The following is an 18,004-nucleotide window of genomic DNA, read 5'->3' on the forward strand; positions in this document are numbered from 1 at the left end:
TAGTTATGCTTATTGCATTTTGAGATCAATTGGATAACAATATGGCCAACAGACCACCATCTTGGATTTTGACAATTGAAGTTTGTTATCTCTATTTCTCAAAGTACTGAATGGATCTTTCTCAAATTTCATAAGTAGGTTCCCCTTGGTCCCTTGTATTGCATTTTTGGACCAGTCTGTCCTGAAAACAATCTGGCAAACAAACAGCCATTATCGTGAAATCTCAAATTTCTTATATAGCTAGGATTCCCTTGTTTGGAAAGTACTGGAGGGATGTCTCAATTTGCACAGATTAGTAAAATGAAGGGAAAAGTAGAGAAAAGATCAATCTGACATTGAACCTATGAAGATCATTCAATGGTGGGCACCAAGATCCCTCTGGGATCTCTTGTTTAAGACCAGTATTCTTTTTTAGTTTGGTTGATATGTTGCCTGTTACAAAATCTGAGGTCAGGTTGTTATTTTTGAAGTAGAATAGAATGATGAAAAACATACCATGGAAACAAAATTGTAGAGAAAATCATTCTTATATAAAATCTTACAACACACTGGACAATATCATTTCCTTCTGCTAAGTGTTTGTTTGGGATTTAGTAATATGTTAAAATTGTACACAAAAATAACCTGTTTTATACCTGAACATTCCAATCCATTTTCTGTGCAAATTATTCCGTTTACTTCCTGGTTTGGGGATGTAACTCGTATACACTCTCTAATTGTTATGACTTTGGAAAGTAACCTCCAGCTCTTGGGTTGATAAAATTGGCCCTCACCCATCGAATACTGTTTGAGTCTTGGATTTTCCAATTGGAAATTGATAAGTCAAATCTCTGATTGTTTTTACCAAAATATTTGATACTTAAAATGAAAGTAGAATACTTCTGATTGGTTTGTCATTTCCAAGAAATATGCCACACAAAAATGCTCATGCTGGTTGAGCTCATTGAAGTGATTCAATCGGAACACCTCAGGTGTTATTTTCAAGGACCAAGGTCAAGGTTGTCCGATTGTCAAGTAATTATTACCCGACACCTAATGTTACCTTGTTTCCACAACAGAGATTCCGATAGCAATAAAGAGGTTGCATGTTTTAAATTAGTCGATAGTGAAATGCTTGTACAAAGTGTATAACATGAACATGCAATTCAACAAGTCACCAGAACAGATAAGGTAGGCCCATTCATCGGGAACAAATTAAATTTCTGAGACAGGTTTCTTTTAAGGAAAGTTGCCAAATATACATGGAGAGAAAAAAACAACAGTTAATTGAGTACAATTTAAAACCTACGGAACCTAAATATACTGGGAGAGTAACTCACAGGAATCTGATATATAGAGAATCACGATGTGATTTATCAAGAAACATGACAGACATAACAGATTAATCGATCTAAGAGTTAAACTTAATCACAGTATGCCAATTCAAATGAGGTTTAAAAAAGTAATTATTCACCATTCAAAACAACTTTAATGCAACCACAGCCTTTTTAGAGTAAATAAATTCCTTAAAATGATATAGGATAACCCCCAGTAAAACATCCAGGAGTGCACTTATATAAAACAACAAAAATGTCTTCCAATTTCCTGCCATTTTGTATTTATATACTACTTACTTTTCTCCTGTATTTCGATCCCTCATGCACAACACCTATGACTGGCCTTGGCACTTTGATTAAAATGGTACTAATTGTTGTGGCTGGAATATCAAAATTTGCTGCAAAGAACAATGTCAGTCTTTTTCAGTCTGGGTTCCATTGTCAACTTCATGAATAATTTGATAAATGTTAATGACTTTCTCTTACAAGTTGGCGACGAAAAAGCCATTTCCCGAAATGAACAAAACAAAAAACAGATATTTTATTATTGATGAAAACAGTTCAGTAACTCAAAACACTATTAATAGAACACCAGGTAGGTATAACAACACTTCACTTTATTGGTCAATGCCCGAGGCCACCATGTTATATGGTTAATAAGAAGTGTAGGTATTTATCTAAGTAGATCTAGAAAATGCTATTCCTTCCTGAATACCATACCTTCTGACAGGAAAGACTCAATTCGCACATGTCACTTTTCTGATGTCTCATCAAATTTCATTCTACACAAACTTTGTAAGTTGATTGGAAATTTTTTGCCAGTCAGAATGAATGTGATTTGAGATCGTTTCCTTCCACAGCAGGATTATGATTTATGGTATATCAGAGACATATATAGAGAGATAAGTACAGTCAAACCTGTCTATAGCGACCGCCCAAGGGGAGGCAGAAAAACGGTCACTATAGACAGGTTGCCTTTATAGACAGGTCAAAATTATTGCACCAACCAATTTACTTAAAACTGCCATAAATAAATTGTCACTGAACAGGGCATTCAGAAGACCAGTCAGAAGTTAAATAAATGCATAAACTTTATAAATCTGAAGGGTTTAATATTTAATGATTTGTGGACCCAAACGCAAAATTAACTCAAAGTGGTCTTATGGTTAATTTTTTTATAGATATTTTGTTCTGAAATAATGCTATATGTATCTATCAAATTATCTCCCTTTCTTTCATAAATAAAGAAAAAGAATACACAAAAATTAATTAATTAATTATATTTGTGTTACTACTTATTATTTTGTGTTGTAGTCTTACTTCTTAAAACCAAATTTTTTTTCTGACCCAAATTGAAATCCGGATATTTGTGTCAGTGTACGACTTTTTATTAGTATTGACTAATTAAAGATGGCGGCAGTACAAACGCTACGATTAAGAAAGGCATTATTGGCCTTCATGTGAGTAAATCTTGTTGACAGATATGACCAGTGTTTGTTATTGAAGTGATGTATCCTAGTTGTAATCACAAAAGTAATTGACCGTGTCAAATGAAGCCACCTGTGCACAGTTGTAATGTAATACCGACACGCATGGTGACCCGACTCCTCTCTTACTGAGCCTCAGGCCAGGGCAGCTACAGTAATTATAGGCTAACAGGTGGTAGGGGTCTTTTGTTTATATACTCAGGCCAGGGTTGTGGTGGTCCTTTGTTTATATAATCAAGCCAGGGTCGATGTGTCTGAATTTTTCGGGGATTTTATGAGGGATGACTGCCGAGAGCAGAAGATGGCTGACAGAAATCGGTCGCTATAGAAAACAAATTAGTGACCGCCGTTCCGAAATCACCGGTCGTTAGCCACATTAGACAGGTAGTCGCTATACAGAGGGTCGTTATATAGTAAAATCTCACGGGGAATCTTAAAACCGGTCGTTATAGACAGGCAGTCGTTATATACAGGGGGTCGTTAGAGCAGGTTTGACTGTAACATCGCTATTTTCCCGTACAAGTGGTGGCTCCCTTTATTCGTGACCACTCAAGCATATCCCTTATCGAGAGCGCCTTGTCCCCTATCAAACACACGCGAGCACAGGTAAATCGGGCTTTGCGCATGTGTGTATCGATGTACTGGAACTTATTCGACATGTTCTGGTTAATCCGCCATTACGTCAGACCAAAACATCGTCAATTTTAAATACACACAAAAAGCACATCGTTTTATTTAGGCCACTACAAAAGTTACTACATTATCCAAAAACTATCATACTTATGGGATATAGTCTTATTGATCATGCACACTGTTGTCATTTATCCGTATTTTCGAAAATCCATTGGGTCCTATTCGACATGTCCTAGTTTTGTAATTAAGCCGCCATTATGTCAGACCAAAACATCGTCAATTTAAACGCACACAAAAAGCACATCGTTTTATTTAGGCCACTACAAAAGTTACTACATTATCCAAAAACTATCATACTTATGGGATATGGTCTTGTTTATCATGCACATTGTTGTCATTTATCCGTATTTTCGAAAACCCCATAGGGACTTTTCGAAAATTGGAGATTCCCGCCGATCTTCCCTGTGGTGTGCTTGACTTTCATACTCAAAATACAAACACTTTGACAGCAAATTGTGATATATTTCATATTGATGACACTTCTGCACTTTGATATTAATAAATTCAAAGCACATCATTGGATCTTGGTGATGATTTCAAATAGAAATTATCGATAATAATGTGTCTGGTTTTCAAGTTTTCTCCAATATGGCGTCAGGAGAAGACTGAACCGAGTGACTGCAAAGGATTGTGGGAAGGTCAGGGGCCACCACGTAGACATAGGGGCAAATAGAGAGCTGCCAATCTCTCTATATATGTCTCTGGGTATATGTTTTAAATTTCTAGTACTTCTGAATGACTAATTGAATTCTGATGATATTTGGTCTGGTGCATTTGGTAGTTGTATAAACAAAGGATATTGCTCCCTGGAGACTATAAGAGGGCCAGGGCCAAATAGAGGAAATAGAGGTGAATCCTTAAATAACTACTAGTCCGGACTTAATTGATTAGGATTAAAGGGCCTGTTTCCAGTTATGTTAATTCTCCATAGGAGCCTGCCCCGTATAATTTCTTATCTAGGTCAACTACAGTTTTTTTCTTTTCAGAAGAATAATTTTACACCTTTCGGACACCCAGATTTCATAATGTCAGTGAAAATGTATTTTTATAAAGTTGTCACTTTGAGCATCAAAGACATAAGGTCGTAAATAAAAGAAGGTTATCTCGAAATTGTAATTCGCAACAAAGTATAACTTTCTTTTGATAAATATTTCCAAAACATCGTGTTTATTCATAAAACATAAAACAAAATATTTCTCGGATGAAAATGCACTTGCAGAGACACAATTATGAAGAAAAATGCCATAAAATTGCAATTTTCTCCCGTTACATAGATTTGGATGCAAATTTCCATCACAAAATCGGATAGAGCTTTACTTGTTTCATATGTGTACCAAAAATCAGCTAATTCCATGTGGTGGAACGTTCTCATATCGCCGCCTGAATGTGGTTGTAAATTGAAAGAAAAGGGGAAATGAGTAACAACCTTGTCTGAAACCCTATTATATAGCTTATTATATACAAAATTTTATATTGAATATCAGAGCGAATATTTTCAAGACAGTTTTATGCTATCTAATGACTAATTAAACAGTATCGATATAAAGATTTACACTGAGGACACCCTGATACATGAATACTGTTCTATCTCAAGTTGTCCTCTTTTGAATTTTCTGATCGTGTGGCCTTGTACATTTATCCGTATCTTCTTGTCTTTGTCTATACGTTTACGGAATCATTGACTCGACGCTAGATATTCTTGTCTCACTTCCCTTGTTTTATTGTCCCATCTCCAAAGCGTTGTGGCTCTGTCAGGGTTGGGACCCTGACTTGTCTCCCATTCTTTGTGCCTGCCGACCACACCATCGTTCTATTGCGTTCAGGTTCAGTGTGCCAGATAGATCAGGGACAGAGCTAACTTTTCTCCATACCATCTTATTAGAGAATATGTCAAGGTCATGACGGAGATATGGGATAAAGAAAATGTCGAAAAAAAATTTCTCGATCTGAGAATTTTCTTCACTGTAAATAAAAGAGTATGATGCACTGAGACGGAATTTGAAAATTTTTTGATCATCGGATAAAAAATGACGGAAATATGGCACTTTGAAAATTTCAAAGTTTTCCCCGCCAAAATTAAAAAATCAAGCAAAAATGCCTAAATTTTTTTCAGCTCCTTCATTTAAACACATACAGACTTGATATTTGGCACAACCATAGAACGTAAGAGTGGCTACAAAAGAAGTTATTTTTCACTGATCTTGAACTTCATTCAAGGTCAAATAATAAAAAAAAAAAAAATTAAACAAAAATTCTTTTGAATCAGGTTCTTTGTTCGTTCGTTTATTTCCTTAAACAATCAATGCATCTTGTAATTCATTGGCGGGGCTCACTTTTCTCCGCGATATGCTATCAGAAAATATGTCAAGGCCAAGGTCTAAGCGCAAGGTCAAATCAAGGTCAAAAATTCAAAATTCAAAATGAGTTAATTTTTTGACTGCATTGCAATGTGCATGAATAATGAAGACGAACGGTGCAAGTTGTATGGTCGTGCGATAAAAAATGACGTAGAAATGGCACTTTGAAAAATGTTTGTTTTCCCGCCAAAATTCAAATTTTCCACAAAATGCACTTAATTACCCTCTGCTCCAAAATCTTTACATACACAGATATCATATTTGGCACGGTGATAGAATGTACGGATGCCTACAAACTTGATTGCTTTTCAATGACCTTGATCTTCGTTCAAGGTCACAGAGGTCAAATGATCAAAAATCGAAAATTTCAAATTCTCTTTCAAACGGTTAATTTTTATTGTATATTTAAGAAAATGTTTGTTTGAAGATGTTTGCAACGTTTCCAGGTCAAAACATCAACTTTATCTCAGAAAAAATACATAGGAAAACATTTAACTGCCAAAATTAAATATTATCCTACAATTACACTTGAAATGTTTTTCCTCCAATACTCTGACACCAACAGACTTGATAATTGGCATTAATAAAGCATTAATGACTGGCTACAAAAGGTATGCACATATTTGACCTTGACCTTGACGTTCGAAGTTCAAGGTCACAGAGAGGGTTGAAAGTCAATTGATCGGTTAAAGAAGGGAAGCGAAGAGAAAACGAAGAGAAATCGTAGATAAAACGTACAAAAGCGTTCGTCAGAACGAGAACATGTCTACAATCATTTTCTAGTTGGAAATCCCGTGTTTTGATCTTGATCTAGTTTTGTTTGCTGTTCTGTCTATTTGTCAGCCAATGTCTTCAACCACGGGGACTTGTGAAGTAGCCATCTTGGATTTTTTTTATAAAAAAATGTTTCTCTCACTTTTTTTCATATCTGTGTACATAATATTCTCAACATACCGAGCAAATACTCTCGTGTTTTTGTTAATTATCTTAAGAAAGTGGAAAATCGGCATTTCAAACATAGGCTAATTCAACCCAAGATTTGAAAATGTTCCACCACTTACATGTTGATAATTTTTCCTCTCATCAATAGCATATTACGTACTGTTTAGTAGGATAAAAATTGGTTTGCATCCAACGCCCATAAAAGGGTGTATTCTCTAAAAAACACAGTTTTTGTGTCTAAAATGTTATCATCAAAAATGGCATTTTTGAGATTGTTTCTTCCATAAAATAGCCAAATGGCGCGATGGAAACATGATTTCTTGTCACAATCATGCCATGAATGTATTCTTTACGGTGACAATCATTTGATTAGATTTTCATTAATATTTTACATAACATGCACATTTTATCAACTCTTAGACAGCTTCTGAAAGGTACAACTTTGAGGAGCCATAAAAAACAAACCAAGTGACCTAAATCTTTATACTTTATACATTTGTGACCACAAAGGCATGGGCAATGCACCACCAACAGGAAATTTGAATCAGAGAAGGGGCCATTTTGGAAACAGGCCCTTTAATTTGGAGTATAATTTTCAGTAAAGGAGATGCAGTGGTATATACACAGAGGGTGTTGATTCTCCTGGGACATGATGGGTGGGGCCCAAGAGGGGAATTGTACCAAATAGGGGAAATAGGGATATATCCTTCAAATTCTTACTTGTCCTGAACAACTGAATGGATTTGATGAAATAGAATTAGGAGCATTATTGATCTAAAAACTCCTCGCAGATAGAACATGTTGAAGGGAGACCCTGGATGACCCTTGACATTGTAATCCATCGTTGTTTTCATCTATTGAATATATTTTACCCCGCGTTGATTTCATGTGATATCCCATGGTCCAAGTGGCCATACTGTTGGTTTTAAGAAAACTCATAAAAGATTATGGATTTGAGCGTGATAGCATGTTTGTCAACCCGGAGTTGTGACTTGAGCTTTATAGAGGATGAAAACTGAGAAGATAACCACTGCCATGGACAGCCGATATAAATGGAATTCTGGAAATCAAATAGCCTTGCAATAACTGATTTAAGCGAAGGTAATCTGCCTTCACTCTGATAACTCTTGTATCTATTTCAACAGTTCTCTTGTCTGGTTTCATCCTGAAAGCTTGATACATTATGTATGTGATGATGTTTAAACAGTCATTTCATGATTGATGTGCTGTCCTTTTTATTTTGAAGATTGACCAAATTCTTACTCATAATCTCAAATACACCTTTTTTTCGTTCTCAGAACCAAACCTTGACATTAATCAATTTACATTTCATAAAATGGTGCTTACAAATGTATTTTCAATGCTTTTGCTTCACAGAGACAATTTATTGACACATTTTTCACAACTGAGCCTATATAGCATGGTGTCATGTAATTTATGGCGTACTAACAGTGTAGTTTCTATATATCGTAGATGACCACTGTTTTAAAGTAATTAGAGTGAGACCTTATGTGAGACTGCATACAATGAAGCTGGTGTGTTCCTTATATCTAATTACACAATCACAGATCGTTGATGAGCTGAGTGTTTGTTTCACAGCTTGCTGAGGGGAGCGGAGGATGTGGGCGTGTGTAAGCCTTTAAAGGAGGACTACGGAGGGGGCATGAAGGAATTCACTTTTGAGGACCAAGACTGCTTTGCTGGTGTGGAGAATGAGGGAGAATTCTTTACAACTCAGGAACGGCAGAGTATCATACACTACATGCTCAACAACCTCCGGGCTGTCAAAGGGGAACAACTCAACAAGGTCAAGTTCCTGGAGGGTCAGCCTATAGGTTTGTATGTTATATATGTTTGTGTAGGGTTTTGTACCCCTTCAGTTGTTAAGATATTGTTGAATCCCATAGAGTCTTATGAACATTTAACTCATTTGACCCATGGACACACTGGCTTGACATGAGTATTCATGGTTTTTTATATAAACTAGTCAAAATGCTTCTTATCAGTTAAGCTATTGTTCGTCTGGTACATAGAAATGGTAAAACAAGATGGCTGCTCCTATGTGTCAACATCCGGTTTGTTATCTACCATCTTCCTAAACTAACCAAAGAACATATAAAGTGATATCTCTGATTGGTCAGATATTCCATAGCTATTTTCTACAGAACCAATTAGATTACTGGATTTGGTTCGTGAACAATCAATGAATACAAGACTTTTTGTGTAGGTGCCCACATCGCATCTATCAGATCTATGTGAAGACAGATCACCTGGGTACTGACAATGAGTTAATGTTATATAACTGGTGTCTGCAGACAATGTTAACACTGAAATCTTGTCACCCTGGAGCTGTCTCATGGAGTCACATGGTTGCATGGTGACAACAGAACATGGGAGACAAGGAGGAGTAAATCAGGTCAATTTTGATCTCTTTGGCACCGACACATTGTTACATTAGTTTAATCATTTATGTTTTTGTTTAAATGTCATATTTATCAAAATCTGGTTTCTGTTGGTTAGCTGTTTGTCACACTTATGTTTCCAAAGATTTCCCCAGAATCTTGGAGGCCAACATTTCTGGTACACATATTTAGCTATGTAATGGAGGTCAGCATTTCTGGTACACATATTTAGCTATGTAATGGAGGTCAGCATTTCTGGTACACATATTTAGCTATGTAATGGAGGTCAGCATTTCTGGTACACATATTTAGCTATGTTATGGAGGTCAACATTTCTGGTACACATATTTAGCTATGTAATGGAGGTCAGCATTTCTGGTACACATATTTAGCTATGTAATGGAGGTCAGCATTTCTGGTACACATATTTAGCTATGTAATGGAGGCCAACATTTCTGGTACACATATTTAGCTATGTTATGGAGGTCAACATTTCTGGTACACATATTTAGCTATGTAATGGAGGTCAACATTTCTGGTACACATATTTAGCTATGTAATGGAGGCCAACATTTCTGGTACACATATTTAACTATGTATTGTGATGCATGGTGATATGAGTATTGCCTTTGTTGTGTCAATCAGACTTTCTCAAGGTGAATTTAGGTCATAGATCAAGTTTGTACTTGTGAATTTTCCTTCTGATAATTTGTATGAAATTTGGTGAAAGTTCAAGGTATTTGGGTCAAAGTTCAAGGTCATTTTTTTATTTCATAACTAGTTATAATTTTTGTTAAGACTTGATATGAAAGAAAATTTGTTCTTTTTACATCAATGTGAGTCAAGTTGATGCTGAAAGTAATTTTGAAAATATTAAAGGAAAACATGATAAGTCTGTCCTTTTGTATATTGAGTGTGTTACCTTTCTATGTTAGAATGTGTAATACATGTACATCATGTGTGAGATCACACGGGGGAGATCAGTGGTAGTGTGTGACAGTTGGGGGTTATTTCAAAGGCTACAAACCCTGGCTTGTTGTAATGCTGACAATCATGTAGTTATTGATTTGGTGACAGGTGGTCAGACGGGGAAAAGATATTGACAGAAATATGTAAAATTGTCTTATGTATCTTTGTCATGGAATTATAACTGGAAAAAAGTCTGAAGTGTTAGTCATCCTGTTACCATGGAAACTGTGCATGAATTGTTTCATCCAGGTCTCCTAGTGTCTATATATAGGAGGTATGGGCCAGAGTGTGAGGTTCTTTTCATTGCATTACTCATATCCATACTCAAATAACATAAAAGCTCACCAATTTATCTACGTTGCAGCTAGCTGTTACTACATTGTATAAAAAGACAATTATGTATATATGAGGTCATTAAATTACCTTTGTAATAAATATATAAACACCCCCCTGTATTGATTTGATTGTCGTTACGGAAGCACCCTTCATCCGTGTTGGATCCGTCCTATTGCTGATTTACGTCGTCCTCATGGCCACCCAGCACTAAGGACCACGTTAACCTTCCATTTGACTTAAATTCCATGAACCAACAAAAAGCGCCAGAGAACTGAAGAAGCAGAATCAAACCCAATTACGGAGGGGCCATCTACTGTTACAAGTCCCGTCAGAGTCTCCGATATCAACAGTCTTCTGGACTTTAAGGAAGCTGCATATCAAACTGACGAGGAAAGAACATCACTCCGAATATTTACAACAATGTCTGGACAGGGATACTGTGCCTTAAACCCCAAGAACCAATGTTAAGCTGCAGATACCAGATTCTAACGCAACCTTCCTTCTCAAGTGAGAACAGGCCCATTGATTTTTGGACGTATGCTCATCACCTTACTTCGAGACTATTGGGAGGACAGAGGTTTGGATGTACAAGTAGAGATTGGCTCATCACGAGACTATTGGGAGGACAGAGGTTTGGATATACAAGCAGAGATTGGCTCATCACGAGACTATTGGGAGGACAGAGGTTTAAATGTACAAGCAGAGATTGGCTCATCACGAGACTATTGGGAGGACAGAGGTTTGGATATACAAGTAGAGATTGGCTCATCTGGAGACTATTGGGAGGACAGAGGTTTGGATATACAAGCAGAGATTGGCTCATCACGAGACTATTGGGAGGACAGAGGTTTAAATGTACCAGCAGAGATTGGCTCATCTGGAGACTATTGGGAGGACAGAGGTTTGGATATACAAGTAGAGATTGGCTCATCTGGAGACTATTGGGAGGACAGAGGTTTGGATATATAAGCAGAGATTGGCTCATCTGGAGACTATTGGGAGGACAGAGGTTTGGATATATAAGCAGAGATTGGCTCATCTGGAGACTATTGGGAGGACAGAGGTTTGGATATATAGGCAGAGATTGGCTCATCTGGAGACTATTGGGAGGACAGAGTTTGGGATATACAAGCAGAGATTGGCTCATCTGGAGACTATTGGGAGGACAGAGGTTTGGATGTACAAGCAGAGATTGGCTCATCTGGAGACTATTGGGAGGACAGAGGTTTGGATATACAAGCAGAGATTGGCTCATCACGAGACTATTGGGAGGACAGAGGTTTGGATGTACAAGCAGAGATTGGCTCATCTGGAGACTATTGGGAGGACAGAGGTTTGGATGTACAAGCAGAGATTGGCTCATCTGGAGACTATTGGGAGAACAGAGGTTTGGATATACAAGTAGAGATTGGCTCATCTGGAGACTATTTGGAGGACAGAGGTTTGGATGTACAAGCAGAGATTGGCTCATCTGGAGACTATTGGGAGGACAGAGGTTTGGATATACAAGCAGAGATTGGCTCATCACGAGACTATTGGGAGGACAGAGGTTTGGATATACAAGTAGAGATTGGCTCATCTGGAGACTATTGGGAGGACAGAGGTTTGGATGTACAAGCAGAGATTGGCTCATCTGGAGACTATTGGGAGGACAGAGGTTTGGATATACAAGCAGAGATTGGCTCATCACGAGACTATTGGGAGGACAGAGGTTTGGATGTACAAGCAGAGATTGGCTCATCTGGAGACTATTGGGAGGACAGAGGTTTGGATATACAAGTAGAGATTGGCTCATCTGGAGACTATTGGGAGGACAGAGGTTTGGATATACAAGTAGAGATTGGCTCATCTGGAGACTATTGGGAGGACAGAGGTTTGGATGTACAAGTAGAGATTGGCTCATCTGGAGACTATTGGGAGGACAGAGGTTTGGATATACAAGTAGAGATTGGCTCATCTGGAGACTATTGGGAGGACAGAGGTTTGGATATACAAGTAGAGATTGGCTCATCACGAGACTATTGGGAGGACAGAGGTTTGGATATACAAGTAGAGATTGGCTCATCACGAGACTATTGGGAGGACAGAGGTTTGGATATACAAGTAGAGATTGGCTCATCTGGAGACTATTGGGAGGACAGAGGTTTGGATATACAAGTAGAGATTGGCTCATCACGAGACTATTGGGAGGACAGAGGTTTGGATATACAAGTAGAGATTGGCTCATCTGGAGACTATTGGGAGGACAGAGGTTTGGATATACAAGTAGAGATTGGCTCATCACGAGACTATTGGGAGGACAGAGGTTTGGATATACAAGTAGAGATTGGCTCATCACGAGACTATTGGGAGGACAGAGGTTTGGATATACAAGCAGAGATTGGCTCATCACGAGACTATTGGGAGGACAGAGGTTTGGATATACAAGTAGAGATTGGCTCATCTGGAGACTATTGGGAGGACAGAGGTTTGGATATACAAGTAGAGATTGGCTCATCTGGAGACTATTGGGTGGACAGAGGTTTGGATGTACAAGTAGAGATTGGCTCATCACGAGACTATTGGGAGGACAGAGGTTTGGATATACAAGTAGAGATTGGCTCATCACGAGACTATTGGGAGGACAGAGGTTTGGATATACAAGTAGAGATTGGCTCATCTGGAGACTATTGGGAGGACAGAGGTTTGGATATACAAGTAGAGATTGGCTCATCTGGAGACTATTGAGAGGACAGAGGTTTGGATATACAAGCAGAGATTGGCTCATCTGGAGACTATTGGGAGGACAGAGGTTTGGATATACAAGTAGAGATTGGCTCATCTGGAGACTATTGGGAGGACAGAGGTTTGGATGTACAAGTAGAGATTGGCTCATCACGAGACTATTGGGAGGACAGAGGTTTGGATATACAAGTAGAGATTGGCTCATCACGAGACTATATTGGGAGGACAGAGGTTTGGATATACAAGCAGAGATTGGCTCATCACGAGACTATTGGGAGGACAGAGGTTTGGATATACAAGTAGAGATTGGCTCATCACGAGACTATTGGGAGGACAGAGGTTTGGATATACAAGTAGAGATCGGCTCATCACGAGACTATTGGGAGGACAGAGGTTTGGATATACAAGTAGAGATTGACTCATCTGGAGACTATTGGGAGGACAGAGGTTTGGATATACAAGTAGAGATTGGCTCATCTGTATCACTCATGGACTCTGACACTTCAACACAAGAAAAGGAACACATCAACCAACTCATAACCTCTGCCGTATCTGTTGTTGAAAACAAATATGCAAAACAATCTAAAAAAAAACAGTAACAACTCTACAATAATCAGAAAGAAAAACCCAGATGTTCCATAGAAGTTATACAAGAAACTATCCTAACTTACTGGTTCAATTCAGTCTATCGTGAACCTTTCCAAATTCACTCTTAACACACATGAACTTGATATAATTCCTCAAGGCTGAGGTAGCTTACCTTGCCTTTATGGATACAACGGACTCATCCGGCCTAATCATACTTCACTGAACTAGCTAATGGACATATTATTGCCTGGAACTTTTTGATATGTATTCCCCATAATGTACTGTAAATTTAATCTGTTAGGTATTATTAATTCCCAACATTTATATCATTTTATTGGTCATGATACATAGTTACCTCTACCTTTTTCCTGTGATCATTATTATTCTGATTAGTCCGTTATTTATGTAATTACCGTTACGATAAATCCACTATTTCGACAATGTTAGGATATTTATAGGTCTAAGTTTAATCTTTGGAGCATATTGAGCTTATATATAATTATATAAGTACTGTATATATAAATTAAAATATTAATTATGCACTGTCAACCTCATCTACACATCTAATTTATTTCTCCGCCAAATTTCCTTTTGGCAGTTGTTCTAATTTTTTGTGTACTTGTTCATGACGTCAGCAATTTCTGATGTTTACACATGTATCTAAGACGTAACAATAAATGATTGTTGTTCTGATGATGGCTACCCTATAGCAGAAACATGTCAACATTGCTCTCCAATAAATCGGACCGTTGAATGAATCTCTGTTTAGTATCCACGACTTTTTTGTCTCAATTGCTACAACTCTACCTTCTGGGACGTTGTGTCTCCACCCTCCGTAAAAATGTAAATAATAAGTTTGACCTCCATGACCTTCAACTTTTTATCTGATGTAATGTATGAAACCTTGTTGGTGGCCTTTGCCTTTATAAGTGACGGATATAATGTATGGGACCTTGCTTGTGGCCTTCACCTTTATAACTGACGGATATAATGTATTGAACCTTGGTGGTGGCCTTCACCTTTATAACTGATAGATATAATGTATGAAACCGTGATGGCCTTCACCTTTTTGATCTAGATATAATATTTGGTACCTTGGTGGCTTTCACCTTAATGATCTATATAAAATGTATAAAATTGAATCCTTCTTCTAAAAGAATGATAGTAATTGGTCCACATTTGGTTAAAACCATTATTGGAAAAAGCAGCTCAAAAGGCAAAATAAAAAAAAAATTGTAAAGAGTATTTTGCCATGATTACTGAAATATCAAGACGAGTGATGCAGGCCCTCTGGGCCTCATGTTTTCATTTGGAATGGGTCCATTTATTGGAATTAGAGAGAAAAGTGAAAAAGTCCTGAGACCTTAATTATGTCTTTAATAACAAATATTAGGCTACTTATCAATGAAACTTTCCTACCTTACTTACTTGACCTTTTGAGTTGGTGGAAATGTATGTTTGGGTATATGAGAGAGTAAGCATGCCTGTTTGTCTTGTTGTCTGTGTTTACAAAGTTAACTACAGTGCTACACCTACAGCCCCTACCACAGGTGTTGGTGATTTTGACATGATAAATGGAAATTGTGTTGTTCCTGATGTAGGCAGTAGTGTATTGTCAGGGTTTGTGAGATACCTCAGTTAAGTTACTAATTTGTGTGTGCTATATTTTGTTAGCTGGGATATTATTGATTATGTTATTATCTTCCAGTCAGACAGCTGGCCTAATGAGGCTGTTAACAATAGGTATTTACTTGTCAGAAAATCATTGTCTCAACTAGGACTGTAATCGAACCTCAATTAAAGAAATATGAGAACATAATATCAATGTTTGATTAAAGAGGTCAAGGCTGAAAGTTTATAATGTCAAGGACATGTTATAATGCAAACAGGATAGGAGTATTATTAGTTAAACTGAAGAGTTATGGTCTCAGTTTTATATGTGGCATGTTATCTGCTCTAAAATAGTTTCACTATTAAACTTTTCAGAACACCAATAATTTGGTTCATAAATTGGTGATATGTTTCAAGGTCACACAAAAGGTTGAATCATAATAGAAAGCCTTAGTGTATCTATGTTATTATTTTAGCTTGAATGTGGAAGGTCACATGGGTAATGTAAGGTCAAATGGGAGATAACTCTGACATGTAATGTCACATGGTACCTCTGATGTGTGTGGTCATATAGGAGATAGCTCTAATGTGTAAGGTCACATGGGAGATAACTCTGATGTTTAAGGTCACATGGGAGATAACTCTGATGTGTGTGGTCACATGGGAGATAACTCTGATGTGTGTGGTCACATGGGAGATAACTCTGATGTGTGTGGTCACATGGGAGATAACTCTGATGTGTAAGGTCACATGGGAGATAACTCTGATGTGTATGGTCACATGGGAGATAACTCTGATGTGTGTGGTTATATAGGAGATAGCTCTAACGTGTAAGATTTATTAGGGTCAGTCCAAGTCACTGTAAGGAGGCAGTACTTAGGTCAGAGAAAATAGCCTGTACCTTACACAGGTCCTACAGTGGAGGGAGAAGTGATGTGTAGACAGTGGTGGTATAGACCTCACATCCCTGTAGATGAGCTAATCAGTCCTGGGTGGACTTGGCTTGCCCCAGAGACATGCTCTCAATAATTGTCTAGGACGCTGGTGTAGCTATTCATCAGGACATAGATGGATTTGGATGAACCCCAAGTTGCCTTGAGTATAAGTATCTCCAGACTCTGACCGTTATTTGATTGTGTATGTTTATGACAGATTGATAATTGTCAAGCACATCCATATTTTGTTTTCCCTATACACACTGAGTGGCATTCTCAGTCTGGTGATCCCTCAATCAAACTAGTATTTTACTGGTGTTAATGTCTTCTAGCTATAGACAGTAAATACACTGTAATCGTGTAAAGCTTTAGGTTATAGTATACAAGGTCAGAGGTCGCACCACCAATTACAAGGTCTGATTCGACAGCTTACAATGCTAGGTTATAGAAACATAAACACAAGGTCGCGTGTATGACAGCCTGATAATTAGACCACTCATCTATAGCAGTTCAGTGAAATACTACCAGATGTTATTACCGTACATTCCTCCTGCAATAGGCCCACACCTTACTTTTTGTCTTTAAGGTACACAGGTACTTATATATATAACGTGAAATGTTCCTGCATACTTTTTTTTGGTTTGCCCATACAACAATTATATAACAATGATATTGCATACAACAATATTCATTGTATTTATATTTGTTTTTTGCATAGAAACAACAAAATTATACACAAGGAAAGTTTATACACAAGGAAAGTTTATACACAAGGAAAGTTTATTGACAAGGAAAGTTTATACACAAGGAAAGTTTATACACAAGGAAAGTTTATTGACAAGGAAAGTTTATACACAAGGAAAGTTTATACACAAGGAAAGTTTATACACAAGGAAAGTTTATACACTAGGAAAGTTTCATGTATACAGTATGTGATGGTCCAATGGACTTATTAAAGGAAAATTATGGTAGTCAATGCACTTATTTTATATTGATGTTTTATTTATGTTAATAAAATTTATGTTATTGTTGTACATGCCATACTGTTTTTATCCTTCAATAAGCCCCTAGGGAGCCAACACATTATCCCTGATCAGTGTAGGAAGATGGGATTATTATACTGCTTCTATACATTATAAACTGATGTATATGTTAGATTGATGCCTTATTCAGGATAAAGTCCTACATCTGATATTTTGTTTGTTACAGTTCAGGATAAAGTCCTACCTATGATATTTTGTTTGTTACAGTTCAGGATAAAGTCCTACATCTGATATTTTGTTTGTTACAGTTCAGGATAAAGTCCTACCTATGATATTTTGTTTGTTACAGTTCAGGATAAAGTCCTACATCTTGATATTTTGTTTGTTACAGTTCAGTATAAAGTCCTACCTCTGATATTTTGTTTGTTACAGTTCAGTATAAAGTCCTACCTCTGATATTTTGTTTGTTACAGTTCAGGATAAAGTCCTACCTCTGATATTTTGTTTGTTACAGTTCAGGATAAAGTCCTACCTCTGATATTTTGTTTGTTACAGTTCAGGATAAAGTCCTACCTCTGATATTTTGTTTGTTACAGTTCAGTATAAAGTCCTACCTCTGATATTTTGTTTGTTACAGTTCAGGATAAAGTCCTACCTCTGA

General features: G+C 37.3%; 1 protein-coding gene across 3 annotated transcripts in view; it reads left to right on the plus strand.

Moving 5' to 3' along the window:
• The window catches only part of LOC117334668 (anoctamin-8-like), an 86,799-nt gene that overhangs the window by 44,070 nt on the left and 24,725 nt on the right, over positions 1–18,004 (plus strand). For all 3 annotated transcript variants that reach the window (XR_004534207.1, XR_004534208.1, XM_033894420.1), the window contains exon 3: positions 8,395–8,630. Coding sequence is in view for 1 of the 3 variants with exons in the window: in XM_033894420.1 (XP_033750311.1) it covers positions 8,395–8,630 (236 nt within the window). In the remaining 2 variants the exon portion in view is untranslated. The remainder of the gene's footprint in view (positions 1–8,394; positions 8,631–18,004) is intronic.

Source organism: Pecten maximus, chromosome 9 (genome assembly GCF_902652985.1).
Source record: "Pecten maximus chromosome 9, xPecMax1.1, whole genome shotgun sequence".
Lineage (NCBI taxonomy): Eukaryota > Metazoa > Mollusca > Bivalvia > Pectinida > Pectinidae > Pecten > Pecten maximus.